The 14,730-nt window shown below is 40.0% G+C and overlaps 1 protein-coding gene across 14 annotated transcripts in view; it reads left to right on the top strand.

Annotated features, from left to right (window-relative positions):
• SMARCA2 (SWI/SNF related BAF chromatin remodeling complex subunit ATPase 2) overlaps window positions 1-14,730 on the top strand; it is a 222,136-nt gene that overhangs the window by 91,811 nt on the left and 115,595 nt on the right. For all 14 annotated transcript variants that reach the window (XM_045373183.3, XM_074017584.1, XM_045373185.3 and 11 more), the window contains 5 exons: window positions 5,444-5,497; window positions 8,538-8,668; window positions 8,892-8,949; window positions 11,624-11,724; window positions 13,039-13,186. In XM_045373183.3, coding sequence (XP_045229118.1) covers window positions 5,444-5,497; window positions 8,538-8,668; window positions 8,892-8,949; window positions 11,624-11,724; window positions 13,039-13,186 — 492 coding nt within the window. The remainder of the gene's footprint in view (window positions 1-5,443; window positions 5,498-8,537; window positions 8,669-8,891; window positions 8,950-11,623; window positions 11,725-13,038; window positions 13,187-14,730) is intronic.

Raw genomic sequence — 14,730 nt, 5'->3', positions numbered from 1 at the left:
ACCCTGTTCCCCCAACTCCTACAAAGAGAATTTTCTAATTACATGGCCTCTAATTTACAAGGGTTCCTGGTGATTATGAGGCATCTCTCACAGTACTTTAGGGTACATTTTTCCTTAAGCTGTGGTTAGGAGCCCATACCAGGAGCACCCCTGCCTGTTGCTTAAAAGTCTAGCCATCGGCCAGGTGCGGTGGCTCACGCCTGTAATCCCAGCAGTTTGGGAGGCTGGGGTGGGTGGATCATGAGGTCAGGAGATCGAGACCATCCTGGCTAACACGGTGAAACCCTGTCTCTATTCAAAAATATAAAAAAATTAGCTGGGCATGGTGGCGGGCACATGTAGTCCCATCTACTCAGGAGGCTGAGGTAGGAGAATGGTGTGAACCCGAGAGGCAGAGCTTTCAGTGAGCCGAGATGGCACCACTGCACTCTAGCCTGGGCGACAGAGCAAGACTCTTGTCTCAAAAAAAAAAAAAAAAAAAAAAAAAGTCTAGCTATTTCAGGGGTTCAGTTTCCAGAGCTGTTGACATCAGCCAAAACTAAATATTTAATTCTCCCTTCCACATCTTTCAGTGGGATGTATACCAGCAGAACTATTCTTGTGTTATTTATTTGTGACGTTTTTTGGAAACATGATACTAATGGGCACATACTCAGAATCTCTGAGGCAACACTAGGCCAGATATAGTCTACATTGGAGGGTTCGATTTTCTTTCTAAAAGTTCTTTTATCCTGTCTCTCTCTCTCTCTTTTTCCTTACCAACCACTTATTATAAGTAAATCTCAGGACTGTGATATTTTGCAGGTCGAACCTTCCTGGCATAATGTATTGGCCAATATAGTGGTAGGAAATGTGTTTTTATCCTGTTTAGATACCAGAATGTCAGAATAGCCTGCTGTTGGCACAATTTTTAGTAAAAAGAGCTTGAAAAGCAAAGCAGTAATATTATTGAGACATTTATTTTAAATTCAAGCTACTCCCTGATTCTTCTCAGTTTTTTTTTTTATCTCTTATAGTTTCCCCAAAGATTATATACTTTATTACAGCTTTCCTCTACAAGATTTTCATAGATGAAAGAAAGGTTCTAATGTAATTCTGGACATTCAAGTGTAGGAACTATTGTAAGGATAAGTGAACACAATGCCACAGTGATTAGATTTATTTGATTAGTTCAGTGTCAAAATGGGTGAGACTAGAAGTTTAGAGCAAAGTCCTGTTTAACTGGATTGACCAGTTACTTGAGTCAAAATGTTCGAATTAATTTTCTCTGTAAGAAACAACCCAAGTAATTTGCAAATGCCTGTTAATTTGATATTCCTGGGCATTTTTAAAAATTACCGATTACCTATCTTAAGGTCCGCTTAAATGACAGTAAAAATAACTCAAGTGGTTTTGGAAAGCTTAGGTTTCCAGCGAAACAGAATGAGTCCTTCAGATACCAGCACATTTGAATGTTGTTTCAGTATATTATAATAACACCCACTGGGGGATAAAGTACATTCATTTTATAATAGAGATTGTAAAATATTTGATTTAAAACTGTTTCTTTATGTAATGAGGCTGTTTATAGCCTATGTTATAGTAATCTAAATAAAATGGCCTACTGAAGTCTTCTATTGAGTTCAGCTTACACGGGATTTTCATGTTTAGAGATTTCTTTCCTTCCTCAGCCCTGTTGTTGATTACTTTTTATACCTTCTGCAAGGAAGATGGGTAGCCGTGCACATACCTTTGTTTGTGAACATTGCTAAATGGAAGATACGAATTGACATTGGCCTTGGAAATTGGGAACACACACTGTCTTTAGTTTGAGTAATTTTTAGTTATGAGTAATCTTTAGTTATGAATAATTCCTATCATGTCCCCTTACATGATTAGGTTAATTATACTCCTCCCTTCCTACATAAGCATAATTAGTTCTAAACTCTTTTTGCATGTAGGAAGAAGCCGGTACAAAGTTTCTTGTTCAGTGTTTTGTTTTGTTTTCAATCAATGGAAATAAGTGCCGGCATCAACCGTTAATATTGATAGCATGCATTTGCAATTACACGATGCAGATAACTACATATGAAAATTTCTCAGGTGGCAGAAGACACTGTAGCAGCTGCTGCATCCATACCAGGACATTTCCTCAGGTGCTTAGAGACTGTCCGAAGTCAGCTCAAACAGTAGACCGATCACAAGCTTTTGGGTGTTAATTTTGAACCAAAAAAAGGGACAGTTGTGTTTGTTTTGCTTTGTTTTTTCAAGTTTTGAGGCACAGCATGAGGTTGATGTGAGTACATGGGCTTATGAAAGCGCACCAACCAGGAATGTCATCAAACTGAAGGAATCCAAAGTATGATGGGAGAAATTGACATCTTTTGCCATAGAGTAGACTGCCACCTGGCCTCTATCTCTTAGAATAACATGGCAGAATTGGGTTCAAGGACAGGGCATGCTTGCGAGGGAAGTCACACAGAGCACCAATTCAATGGCTAATTGTGTACGTGCTCTTAACTATTTTATGACTTGCAAATGTATTGGCACCTATTTATGGTAATAATAATTTAATGAGCATATGCTAAGTGGAAAGCATTGCTCTTTGTGCTTTCATTCATTCCTTCAATCACCAAATATTTATTTAGTGCCTTTTAAATGCCCTTGTAGGTGTGGGAATGCATCAGTGAACGAAACAGACAAAAATCCCTGACCTCGTAGGCTTATGAAGCAGTTTTCAGGAAATGCTACAGCCAGTCTTAATTATAGACATAAAAGAACAGTCCTTGGACTATCGTTGACCCTTGTACAATGTGGAGATTGAGGCTGGCAGCATATATATTAATTGTGACACTGGATTGTACATGTTCAAACAGTGACCAGTCCTGCAGAAGCCCTAGGATATAGGTACTGTTTGTTACCATTCCTGTTTTATGCAAGAGGGAACTAAGACGCAAAGAGAAAATGATTTGCTGAAGATCATACAACTAAGGTCTCTTGCACTTAATTACGGAGAGCTAAGATTCAAACACAGTTTGTCTAATTCCAGAACTCAACTCTCTTAAATCTAGTATTACTCCGTCTCTCAGATTCGATACCTAATAGAATTTTAAAAAATAGTTTGGGGGATTTTAAGTAATGGAAGGGCCTGACTATGAGACAGTTTTTAGATAACAATCTAGCTAGTCTATAGTATATTCATAGGAAAGTATCCTTTAGAATAGTTTTGATTATATTAATATATAATGCTTCAAGCTTTTTAATGTACTATTCATTGAAATGGTGATCCAATTCCACTTGCTAGATATTTGAAATTGGCTTATTCATTGTCTCATTTGATTTTCTTTGTTGGCCAAATTTGTAGCTTATTTCTGATTTGTATGGAAAGAATGGTGGGATTAATTGACTTTCCCCCATTAATTAAAATAGTCCCCTGAGTATAGATTCTGAGAATTCCAAAAATGGAACCTTCAGTGACTGGTAGCAGGGATGGTTTCTTTTCTGAATACAGGGGTTCTGTTATTGTTCTCTGTGTCACTAGCATAGATGTAGAGCCTGATGCTCTTCGAAGCTGATCATTTCTTTTGAGCTTATAAGTATTTTCGCTCTGGGGTGACAAAAATAGAAATTTAATTTCTTGGAAAATCATAACCAAAGGGAGTATTTTATTTCCTACTGTTTGGTAGAAGCTGCATTTTTTTAATGCCTTGTGCTTTGGCATACATACATACATGTATTTTTGGTAAGAAAATTGCATTGTAAAAGAACTTCAGAAATTTCAAATGCTGATGGAACTGCCTTTCTTCACTATGAATAAAAGTGGATTTTAAACTTTAAGTGTTTTCTTAAAAGCTATTTTGTCAAAAGACAGTTGAGTTATTTTCTAGAAGGCAAAAACGTATTATATAATCGATATCTTAAGTAAACAAAGTTGAGTTCATATTGATTGTGTATCATCATTTTTTATTTTTAATTAACTGAAGAGCCCAAGGGAGGAAAGCTCATTTTCTCAAGCATCTTGGCAAAGGAAATGACTAAAGTTTTTTTTTTTCTCGTTATACTATGCAGAAATAGTACAGCTTTCCAGCAGTAACTTTAAAATAGGGATTCTATAGAGGTGATTTTAAAGATTTCACTTGTCAGAGAGGTTATCATAAGTGGAAGAAATTTTACATTATTTTACGTATATTACAGATGAGACTTGCTTGGATATGTACAAGATATGACATAATCTTTTTTTTTTTCCTTTTTTTTTTTTTTTTTTTTGAGACGGAGTCTCACTATGTCACCCAGACTGGAGTGCAGTGGGAGTGCAGTGGTGCGGTCTTGGCTCACTGCAAGCTCCGCCTCCTGGGTTCATGTCATTCTCCTGCCTCAGCCTCCTGAGTAGCTGGGACTACAGGCACCCGCTACCACGCCCAGCTAATTTTTTGTATTTTTAGTAGAGATGGGGTTTCACTGTGTTAACCAGGATGGTCTCGATCTCCTGACCTTGTAATCCGCCCACCTTGGCCTCCCAAAGTGCTGGGATTACAGGCATGAGCCACCGTACCTGGCTGATATGACATATTCTTAACTTTTCATTTAGGTTGTTTTTGAGGCACATAGAAGTTAATGGACTAAGATATTGGGATATGTAAGAAATGGTAGATAACAGAATTCTTCATGAGACAACAGTATCTGCATCAAATTTTCCCATATACACATGGTAGAAATACTATATATTATGAAAGAAATTTAGGTGGAATTAAAAACATCCAGGGAACTCATAAGGTTTTATATTATGTTTTTATGCCCATGGAGTGGTTCATAGCTTATTCTTTTTATTGAGAATCCTATTTTATTTTATTTTTATTATTTCAACTTTTATTTTAGATTCAGGGGATACATGTGCAAGTTTATTACCTGGGTATATTGCGTGATGCTGTCACCCAGGTAGAGATCATCGTACCCAATAATTAGTTTTTCAACTCTTGCCCCACTCCCTCCTTCCCCCCTCTAGCAGTCCCCAGTGTCTATTGTTGCTATCAGAGCTTATTCTTGATGGACAGTTTTAGAATGTTGTTCTTCATTGCTGAAGAAAACTTGCTTAGGGGATAGGAAAGTTGAGCTAATTATGTCAGGATTTGTCTTCACACTCCCAAACATGAGAAGAACATTTCAGATTCTGACCACTGTCTTGATGCTGCCCTATCTTAAGTTCTTTGGGTCCCTGAAGACACAATCTACAAATCTCTAGCGTGCTGGTCTCAGATCATATCTGGCTTTAAGTGACTCTCTACAAGTTGCTCATAAAATTCATGTTTTGTCTCAGCAAAGAGAAATGAACATAAAAGGTATTAACACTTAAGCTCTGTTAGATAATAATGGGGTAACAATGAAATTCTATTACATACCAGAGAGTTACCAGGAAGTCCTATACCTCATCGTCTTGGTTACATATAACATTTTTGTTGTTTTGCAGAAGGCTGAAGAGAATGCAGAGGGTGGGGAGTCTGCCCTGGGACCGGATGGAGAGGTAAGGCATTGTCATCCTTTCCACTGTGTTCTGCTGAACGGAGTCCGTGCCAGATACATACTATTTTTTCTTACTCTGCTATTTATTTTAAGTAAAAATAGTAATACATTAGCATAGTAGAACATTAGAATGGTACAAAAGGGATACAGTGAAAAATAATCTACTTGCATGTCAGACTGTCAATCAACTGATATTAAATATATTGCATACTGTTTCAGAATTTTTTGTGCACATATAATCATATATTTACAAATATATAGGGTGTGTAAGAATCTTAAATGATTCTCTAATTATCTTGCCCAGTAAATGATACAGAAGCATAACATAGGACCCAGTTTCTCTAGTTTATTATTAGTTTGAAATCATAAAAATATATAAACTAAAGAAGTCACGTATTTGGTTAACTTATTTTTGACATTTTTAATAGGCTTGCCATATAGCTTCTATATGTATATTCATCAGCCTAGTCCTAAAATTCATTTCCTAGTAGTTCTAGTATTCTCCTGAATTATGAGGATACTATTTATTTATTGGATTTTTTTTCTGAAGAATTTAAGCGATTCACAGTGAGGAGGCACACTCCCAGAGCAGGATGGGAAGGGAGTTTGTTTCAAATGATCTTCATTTTGTCTCATAAATTCTGATAAACCTACTTGGCAGATCGGAGTGGGTGGGAGGTTGCCACTTCCCATTCTGGTATCGCTCTGCACACAGTTGTATTGTGAACTCAAACAGCAGAGATGCAGAAAAAAAGATTGAACCACTATTCTATGCAGAAACCTCTTGAACAATAAATGTTACTTAACCACTATAATCAATCACAAGGAAAGAAAGGATCAGGATAAATGTCTGATATGTAAGAAACTCCGTGGGCTGTTATGGGAAAAGAATACTGTATATTAGAGCACTTAGAAACAACTCTAATTTGCAAAAGCCCGGCCTTACCTAAGTATGCCTCCCATTGGTCTACAATTAACAAGCACACAGGGAGAGATTTAACATGTTAGCTTAATAGTGTTCTTACATCTTACTGTCTGTTGGGAAAATTAGCTACTGATCTTGGGCTTGTGACATACATCTTTTTTTCTTTTAGTCTTAACACATGTGTCCTGTTTGCTAAGGCTTGCAACGTGGACATCTTGCTCTGTTTTGAAATAATGTTCTGGCCGGGCGCGGTGGCTCAAGCCTGTAATGCCAGCACTTTGGGAGGCCGAGACGGGTGGATCACAAGGTCAGGAGATCGAGACCATCCTGGCTAACCCGGTGAAACCCCGTCTCTACTAAAAAATATAAAAAACTAGCCGGGCGAGGTGGCGGGCGCCTGTAGTCCCAGCTACTCGGGAGGCTGAGGCAGGAGAATGGCGTGAACCCGGGAGGCGGAGCTTGCAGTGAGCTGAGATCCGGCCACTGCACTCCAGCCTGGGTGACAGAGCAAGACCCCGTCTCAAAAAAAAAAAAAAAAAAAAAAAAAAGAAATAATGTTCTTATTATTATGCTCTTCTGTTCTCATTCAGTGCTTTTGCCAAGGTTCTAATTCTATCTACAGTGATTTCCAGTTTTCTTAGAGGCATGACATTAGCACAAAAACAAGCTATATTATAATGGTTCATGATAACAGAATATGATTTTTCCAAGGGAAATGATAGCAAATTGTAGATTTTCTTCTTTATCTCTTGAGTATATAGATGACCTTTTACATTAATGAGGAAGAAGTGTCATGTTGGCATGCAAAGTAATGATGTTCAAAACCATTGCTTTAGCACACACAAAAGAGAAAAACGACAACCTAGAGTAAGCCTTTTCTCTTTTTAAGGGTATTTTTGTGGATAATTGCTAATATATTGTTTCTTATGCTGACAGTGCTTTGTTGAGGGTGTAAGGGGAAAGAACCTTTGGCTATGTGTTTTTTGTTTTGTTTTGTTTTTTGGTCATTTCCTATAAGATATGGAAGATAAACTATAGCATACTGTAGGTTATCCTATCATTTCTGCTTAATTCCAATTGAAAGGAATTTAGGAAAAATTTTGGAATTCTTGAATTGTCTAAAAATTCAATTTTATTACTTTTCAGGAGATAGATAACTTGAACCACTCACAAATCAAACATTTCCAAATAAACATTTTACTTAGGGATCTGCTTCTAGAAGTACAGGTCACCCTGCAATCAGGAGCAGTCATTCGCTACTGATTATATTCAAGTGTGATTCTTGTGTTCCTTGGATATAGTAGTCTAGTAATGAACTTTAGCTTAATGTTGGTCAATTTGCCAGATTTCAGAGGAGCAGAGCTTTTTTCTTTGTCACACTCAAAGATACCAATAGTTGGGTTAGATACCTGGGGGGTTAGTTTTGGAAAAAGGACACCGGTTCTGCAGAGACCAAACCAGCCACTCATGAGATGACATGGGTTATAATACCTTTTCTGTTTTTCATTCTCTGTGAAACCATGACTTTGCAGTAGTTGTTATCTGGAAAGTATTAGTTGAGGAATCGGGGGTTGTTAGTTACAAATGACCGAAATCAACTCTGCCTGATTTAAATACAAAGGGAATATATTGATAGGATACCGGGCAACTCATCAGATCTCCAGGGTTTCTGAAGAACCTGACTCAGGGCTATCCCCAATATTATGCTCTACAACTGGTCCAGTCAGGACAGGCTGTGGTTGGGAGCGGGCAGAAGCTTGATAGAGCCATTACCACTTTCCTGGCATTGTTGCTACTGTGGTCTGCCCTGCACCAGTGTACCTGTTGGTTTCCACACCCTGGCACTTCTAGCTCCTAACTCACAGCCTTGGTGATGTATCTGGTTGCTGGAGCTGAGGTTTGTGCCTGTATCTTAGCTGCCAGGGAGGCAGCATTTTCAGTTTTTTTAGTGGGAGGTAGCCTCTCGCCTCCCACCAAAACTCATTAGGTAGTGAAATTTCCAAACACAGAATAAGGTTTCAGATGCTGGGCAGCAAAAAATGCTGAGACACATCCAGTAAAGAACTGGGAGAAGGTCTTAACATCAAGCCATGACATGATTTTCTCTCCTTTGTAGCCCATAGATGAGAGCAGCCAGATGAGTGACCTCCCTGTCAAAGTGACTCACACAGAAACCGGCAAGGTTCTGTTTGGACCAGAAGCACCCAAAGCAAGTCAGCTGGACGCCTGGCTGGAAATGAATCCTGGGTAAGGCATGAAAGCAGCATTCACGGTGTTCTTTTAGCTTTTTAGATTTTGGTAATCTTGTACAATCTCGAAACTAAAACTACATAGCCTTTGCTGAGATGGTTGAAGTTGTTATTTGGATTTGTCTTTTACACATAGAATGTGCTATTAAGTCATGTGTGTCTTTATTGTTTGAGAATTTAAAAAACTAAGCCCCCTCCTCTTCCTCACTCTTTTTCCTTAGTTATGAAGTTGCCCCTAGATCCGACAGTGAAGAGAGTGATTCTGATTACGAGGAGGAGGTATGTATGTATCTCTGTTTGGGGTTTATTGGTTTGAAAGTTGTCGGAGGAAGAAACTTCTTCCTGCATGTAAGCCCGGGCCTTGTGTCCTCCTATCAATTCTTCCTCCTGGATTGGCCTTTGGGTGACAGCTGGGGCTAAGGATTTACAAATGCTTTGATGGTGTATGCCTAGAGGTACAGTGATCTCTCGGGAGGCCCCGGCTAATGGGGAAACTTGGCACGTTCTAAATTCACTTGTAACCAAGGAAAGAGAAGCTGGCATTAACTTGGAGATGGTGAAGTGGTCTTTTGGGGGAGAATTGGAGATGGATTACTTTGGGAAAGGCCATGCCATACCTCTAAGTGGTTCACACTGAGAATTAGCTGCCAAAAAGTTCTGAAGTCCTTCAGACCTTAGAGTCTATTTGCAATTCTGAGTCTGGAAACTTGGACAAAAAAGGGCAACATGGGCTTGGTTTAATGAGTTTATTGATCCTCTTGATTTCTCTCCAAATGTGATTCTTGTTTGAATTCTTTAAATATACTTGTTACCCAAAGAGAAGCGCTCAGTTCTCCTGGAAGGAATACTTAGTATAACTAGGACCTAAAATGGGAATCTTGGATACTTCTAATAGAAATTGAGAAATAATAAAATATTCGTTAAGTCAGCTACAAAATGTTTAATGTAATAATTAAAAATAGAAGCATTAAAAGAAGTTTTGATCTCCTTTATTAGGGCATTGTTAATATATATTAGTTAATATATAATAAGTCATTAGATCCGATATTTTTGAGAGTGCCGTAGTATAGGTGCCAAGGACCAGGTAAAGCATTCTTACCTGTAATAGCTGACCAGGATCTCAAGACTATGGCTGTTTTCCTTCTATTTGTAGACTTGTGTTTTCCAAATTAGTCTTCCATGAGCACTTAATGCTTTTGTAAAAAGGAAGAATAATAAAAGTTACATTATATTCATATATAATATATACGATGCATATATATTCATATATATATTATTCATATATAATGTATGATCATTAAAAAGCAAACACGATTGGGCATGGTGACTCATGCCTGTAATCCCAGCATTTTGGGAAGCTGAGGTGGGAGAATTGCTTGAGTCTGGGAGTTCGAGACCAGCTGGGGCAACATGGTGAAACCCTGTTTCTACAAAAAAAACAAAAATCAGCAGGGTGTGGTGATGCATGCCTGCAGTTCCAGCTACTCAGGAGGCTGAGGTAGGAGGATGGCTTGAGCCCTGGGCAGAGGCTGCAGTGAGCTGAGGTCACGCAACTGCACTCCAGCCTGGGTGACAGAGCAAGATCCTGTTTTTTTTTTTTTTTTTTAAAAAGCAAATACTTTTTGGGGGATGCTATTTTTTCCCCCAGCTACTCTATCTCTAAGATATTTAAAGGTGGTTTGTTTACTTGGATGAATGGGCTTATAAATGACCTACTGAAAGAAACTTCTCTTCGAGTTAAGAGAGCCAGAGAGGGCAGAGATAAGATAAAGTAGGCCGCCTAGCCAGCAGGTGCCAACCTGAGAATGACGGGCACAGACAGCCCTTGTCCCTGGGCCCATCGCATGGGTCTGCTGCAGGTGAGCCTGAGTGACATGTGGAGAGTCATGTCCCCTCTCAGCATTTTATTTCCTGGCCTGGAAGATGAAGGAGTTGTGCCAATGCGTTAGCTTACTCCCTGCTTCTAAACTGCTATCGTAAGGTTTGATTTTTCTCCTTGATAGTATGTCAGTTCATACTTTGTCATTTAAGATTTATGGAAAAGCATGGTTCTCTTTAAACCCGCTTTTCAAGGAAATTCTACTGGATTGTCTGGAAAGATTTAGCCTTCTACACCAGGTTAGTAGTAGACAGAATGGACATTTATTTAGCGATGCTTTCAAATGGGTCAGCTGGATGTAGTACTCAGTTGAGAAGGGAGAGGTATTGAATCCTTTGCCAAGTTATTGAGAGTTTTTAATCTCAGTACTCTGTGATGTGTGATGTGAATCAGCCACAGAAAGCGGTGTGCTTGCAAGATCCAGGTCCTCTACAGTGGATGTGTATGGGGCCATCCAAGTCCCATGGGCGTTATCAGAGAGAGTGGATTTTTTTGTTTTGTTTTATGTTTTGTTTTGTTTGGAGACAGAGTTTCACTCTTGTTGCCCAGGCTGGAGTGCAGTGGCGTGATCTTGGCTCACTGCAACCTCTGCCTCCTGGGTTCAAGCGATTCTCCTGCCTCAGCCTCCCGAGTAGCTGGGATTTCAGGCATGAGCCGCTGCGCCCAGCCATCAGTGAGAGTGTTTGTATGAGAAGGACGATCCTAATATCTCTACAATACGGCTTTAGAGAGAATGCTACTGAGTGAGAGCAGACATGCTCTACAGGACTCTGATAACCAAATAATGATAAATATTTATGTTTCTGGCATGATGTTTACATACTCATTCTTTGGGGCAAGGGTTCTAGGGGATTCTCAGAGAGTTTCCTTCATTCTCTCATTCATGATTTCAACAGCAATGGAATGGGGGTATTGCCTCACTTAAGTAGATGTTAAATTTACTTCCTCCCTGAATTTTATGATCTTACTTCATTTGTGAAGTTGAATACTAGTTCATGTCTTTTCAGAAAATGTCAATCATAGAGATTTCCTTGTTAAAATGTAATTTCCTCCCAATCTTTGTTCCTTCTCCAGGATGAGGAAGAAGAGTCCAGTAGGCAGGAAACCGAAGAGAAAATACTCCTGGATCCAAATAGCGAAGAAGTTTCTGAGAAGGATGCTAAGCAGATCATTGAGTGTGTATTGAGTTTTTCCCTTGGAAATGCATTGCCTGAGGATGATGCTTCATGAATTTTCTTTTAGGAAATTTTGTTTAAGGGAGGCAACTAACTTCACGCCTACACTCTGCTTGAAACTGCTCTTAGAGGTCACCACTGAGTTCTGGGTTCCCAGGTCTCGGGGTTTCATGTTGATTCTCCCTCCTTCCCTCCCTTCCTCCCTTCCTTCCTTCCCTTTCTTCCTCACTTCCTTCCTCTTCTCTCTCCTTAATCCCCTCCTCCAGCTCAGGCTCACTCCTGAGCGTCACACCTGTCGTCTGCACTTCAATCCGAGACTGAACTAATGAGGCTTACCTCCCTAACTGGCTGCTTCACTCCCTTTCCTGCCTCCCTTAATGACATCGGCACTCTCCCTGAAACCCAAGTGAGAGACACCATTCCTGTCTTTCCTCCTGCTGCCATTGCCAAGTTGACCACCCACTCCTGCCCAGTCCCTGAACCCTCTCCAACCTTCCGAGTGTCCTGGCTCTGTGTCTCATCCATTCCTGTGGGCCCTCTACATCAAGGGTTTGCACATTTCTTTGCTTGTATAGCTCGACTATTAAAAGAAAACTGTTGTGAAACAATATACAAAAGAGAAAATTTTAAAAGATGAGGTATTTTAAGTACCAGAAATAGACATCCTCATACTCCTCCCTTTTATTTGCTGGCTGTGTGCCCCACTTCAGGGACCCTTCCTCTTACCAGTCTGCCCTGATCCTTCACTGAAGGCATTAAGAATCCCCCTCAGTGATTCCTCATTGCCTATCGAATAACAGACTAGCTCATGAACAAGGCACAGAAGATAGAAGCCTGCCTTTCCTCCTTCCTACCCCTTTAATGTTGGGTTGCCCTCTCCCCCTGCCCTCCCAGCTTTAGCCAGTGTTCTGTGAACAGGATTTATGTTTGTATTTAACAGTCTAGGACGGCTTCATCAGCAAAATGTTCAACTGCAGGTGTAGGTTTCTGGCTCCTATCTGTCTTTTGGGTCAAGGGGACCTGCATTTGAATCCTGGTTTCACTACCTTTTATGGGATTCAAACAAATGAAGTAACCCCTGTAAGCCTCAGGTTCTCCACCTGCATAAAATGGGGATGATCATCATCATGCCTTTTATGCTTGCTTTTTGTGAGGATTACAGATAGTGTATATTAACTGCATGGCAAGTAGTGGTTGATAAATAAAACACACTTATTGCAGCTATTTTAGGTTCTCAAACCATTTTTTGAGTGAAGTAAAACAACACATGCACACACATGTCTGTGTGTGATTCTCCACTTTTTCCTTTCCCAGGACAGCTAAGCAAGACGTGGATGATGAATACAGCATGCAGTACAGTGCCAGGGGCTCCCAGTCCTACTACACCGTGGCTCATGCCATCTCGGAGAGGGTGGAGAAACAGTCCGCCCTCCTCATTAACGGAACCCTAAAGCATTACCAGGTAATTGGCGTGGTTTGTGTTTCCTTGGCAAGTCATAACCATTTGCCTAATTTTGATTGAAGTATGTCATGCACATGTTAACTAAGGGCTTTTGATGACGAGACATTTTAGGCCACATCACTTATAATACTGAGATTCCTTTCATGGTGTCTATAATTCTTCTTTTAGAGTACTCCATGTTACTATCTTTACTAGGGCATGCCATACCCATTTTCTCTTTTATGCTTTTGGGATGTATTTTAAGTGATCTCTGCAAAATGGGAAACCCAGCCACATTCTATTAAACTGGAGAACAGCCACGCCTCATCTTGAAGCAGATGAAGTATTTCTTTAAAATCTGTAGGTGTGGCTGTGGTTTTATGCCATGGATTCAACCCGCCTAGGAGTAGCTGTCTACTACATTTATGCTTTTTCTTAAGACACAATAGGCCAGGCGAAGTGGCTCACTCCTGTAATCCCCATCACCTTGGGAGGCTGAGGTGGGTGGATCACTTGAGGTCAGGAGTTCGAGACTAGCCTGGCCAACATGGTGAAACCCTGTCTCTACTAAAAATACAAAAATTAGCCGGGTGTGATGGCACACGTCTGTAATCCTGGCTACTCCGGAGGCTGAGGCAGGAGAATCGCTTGAGCCTGGGAGGCGGAGGTTGCAGTGAGCCAAGATCATGCCACCGCACTCCAGCCTGGGTGACAAAGTGAAACTCATCTAAAAAAAGAAAAAAAAAAAGATGCAATAAAATTGTGAGCATCTGTGCTTTGGTTAAAAATTAGGCCAATGTTTTATTTGATCTGTAATTGAGGCTAATTCCTGTGTTCTACCTTCTACCACTTTGTGATGTTTCTCAAAGTGTATTCCATGAGACATTTGTTCTATGAATTGCTCCTTAAAAATTAAAAAAAAGATACCAGGTGTGGTAGCTCACATCTGTAATCCCAGCACTTTGGGAGGCTGAAGCAGGCGGAGTATGAGGTCAGGAGACGGAGACCACCCTGGCTAACACGGTGAAACCCCGTCTCTCCTAAAAACAAAAAAAAATTAGCCGGGCGTGGTGGTGGGCGCCTGTAGTCCCAGCTACTCAGCCTCAGCCTCAGGAAGCTGAGGCAGGAGAATGGCATGAGCCTGGGAGCGCAGCTTGCAGTGAGCCAAGATAGCACCACTGCACTCCAGCCTGGGTGACATTGAGACTCTGTCTCAAAAAAAAAAAATAAAAAAAAATAAAAAAAGAAGTTTGTGGCCAAATATTGTAACTAAGATTAACATATAAATTACTATTTCTAAATTGAATACTTGTGAATGAGTCGATAGTCACATTATTGATAATAGTCATAACCCTGGACTGTCCCTTGACAACAACCAGATATGGTCACTCTGGCAGTGACACCTCCTGTTAATTCACGTGCCCATCAGCACACTTAGGACTCTGTGGAAATCAACATGTAACCATAATGCACATCAGCATCCTGCAGTAAAATCACTTATTTAACATTGTTTAACTTTGTATTTCCCAAACTTCTTTGACTACCAAGCCCTATTTTTATATCAG

This window comes from Macaca fascicularis, chromosome 15 (assembly GCF_037993035.2).
Source record: "Macaca fascicularis isolate 582-1 chromosome 15, T2T-MFA8v1.1".
NCBI classification, from domain to species: domain Eukaryota; kingdom Metazoa; phylum Chordata; class Mammalia; order Primates; family Cercopithecidae; genus Macaca; species Macaca fascicularis.
The sequence above is the reverse complement of the archived record's forward strand: the minus strand, read 5'-3'. Positions and strand labels throughout refer to the sequence as shown.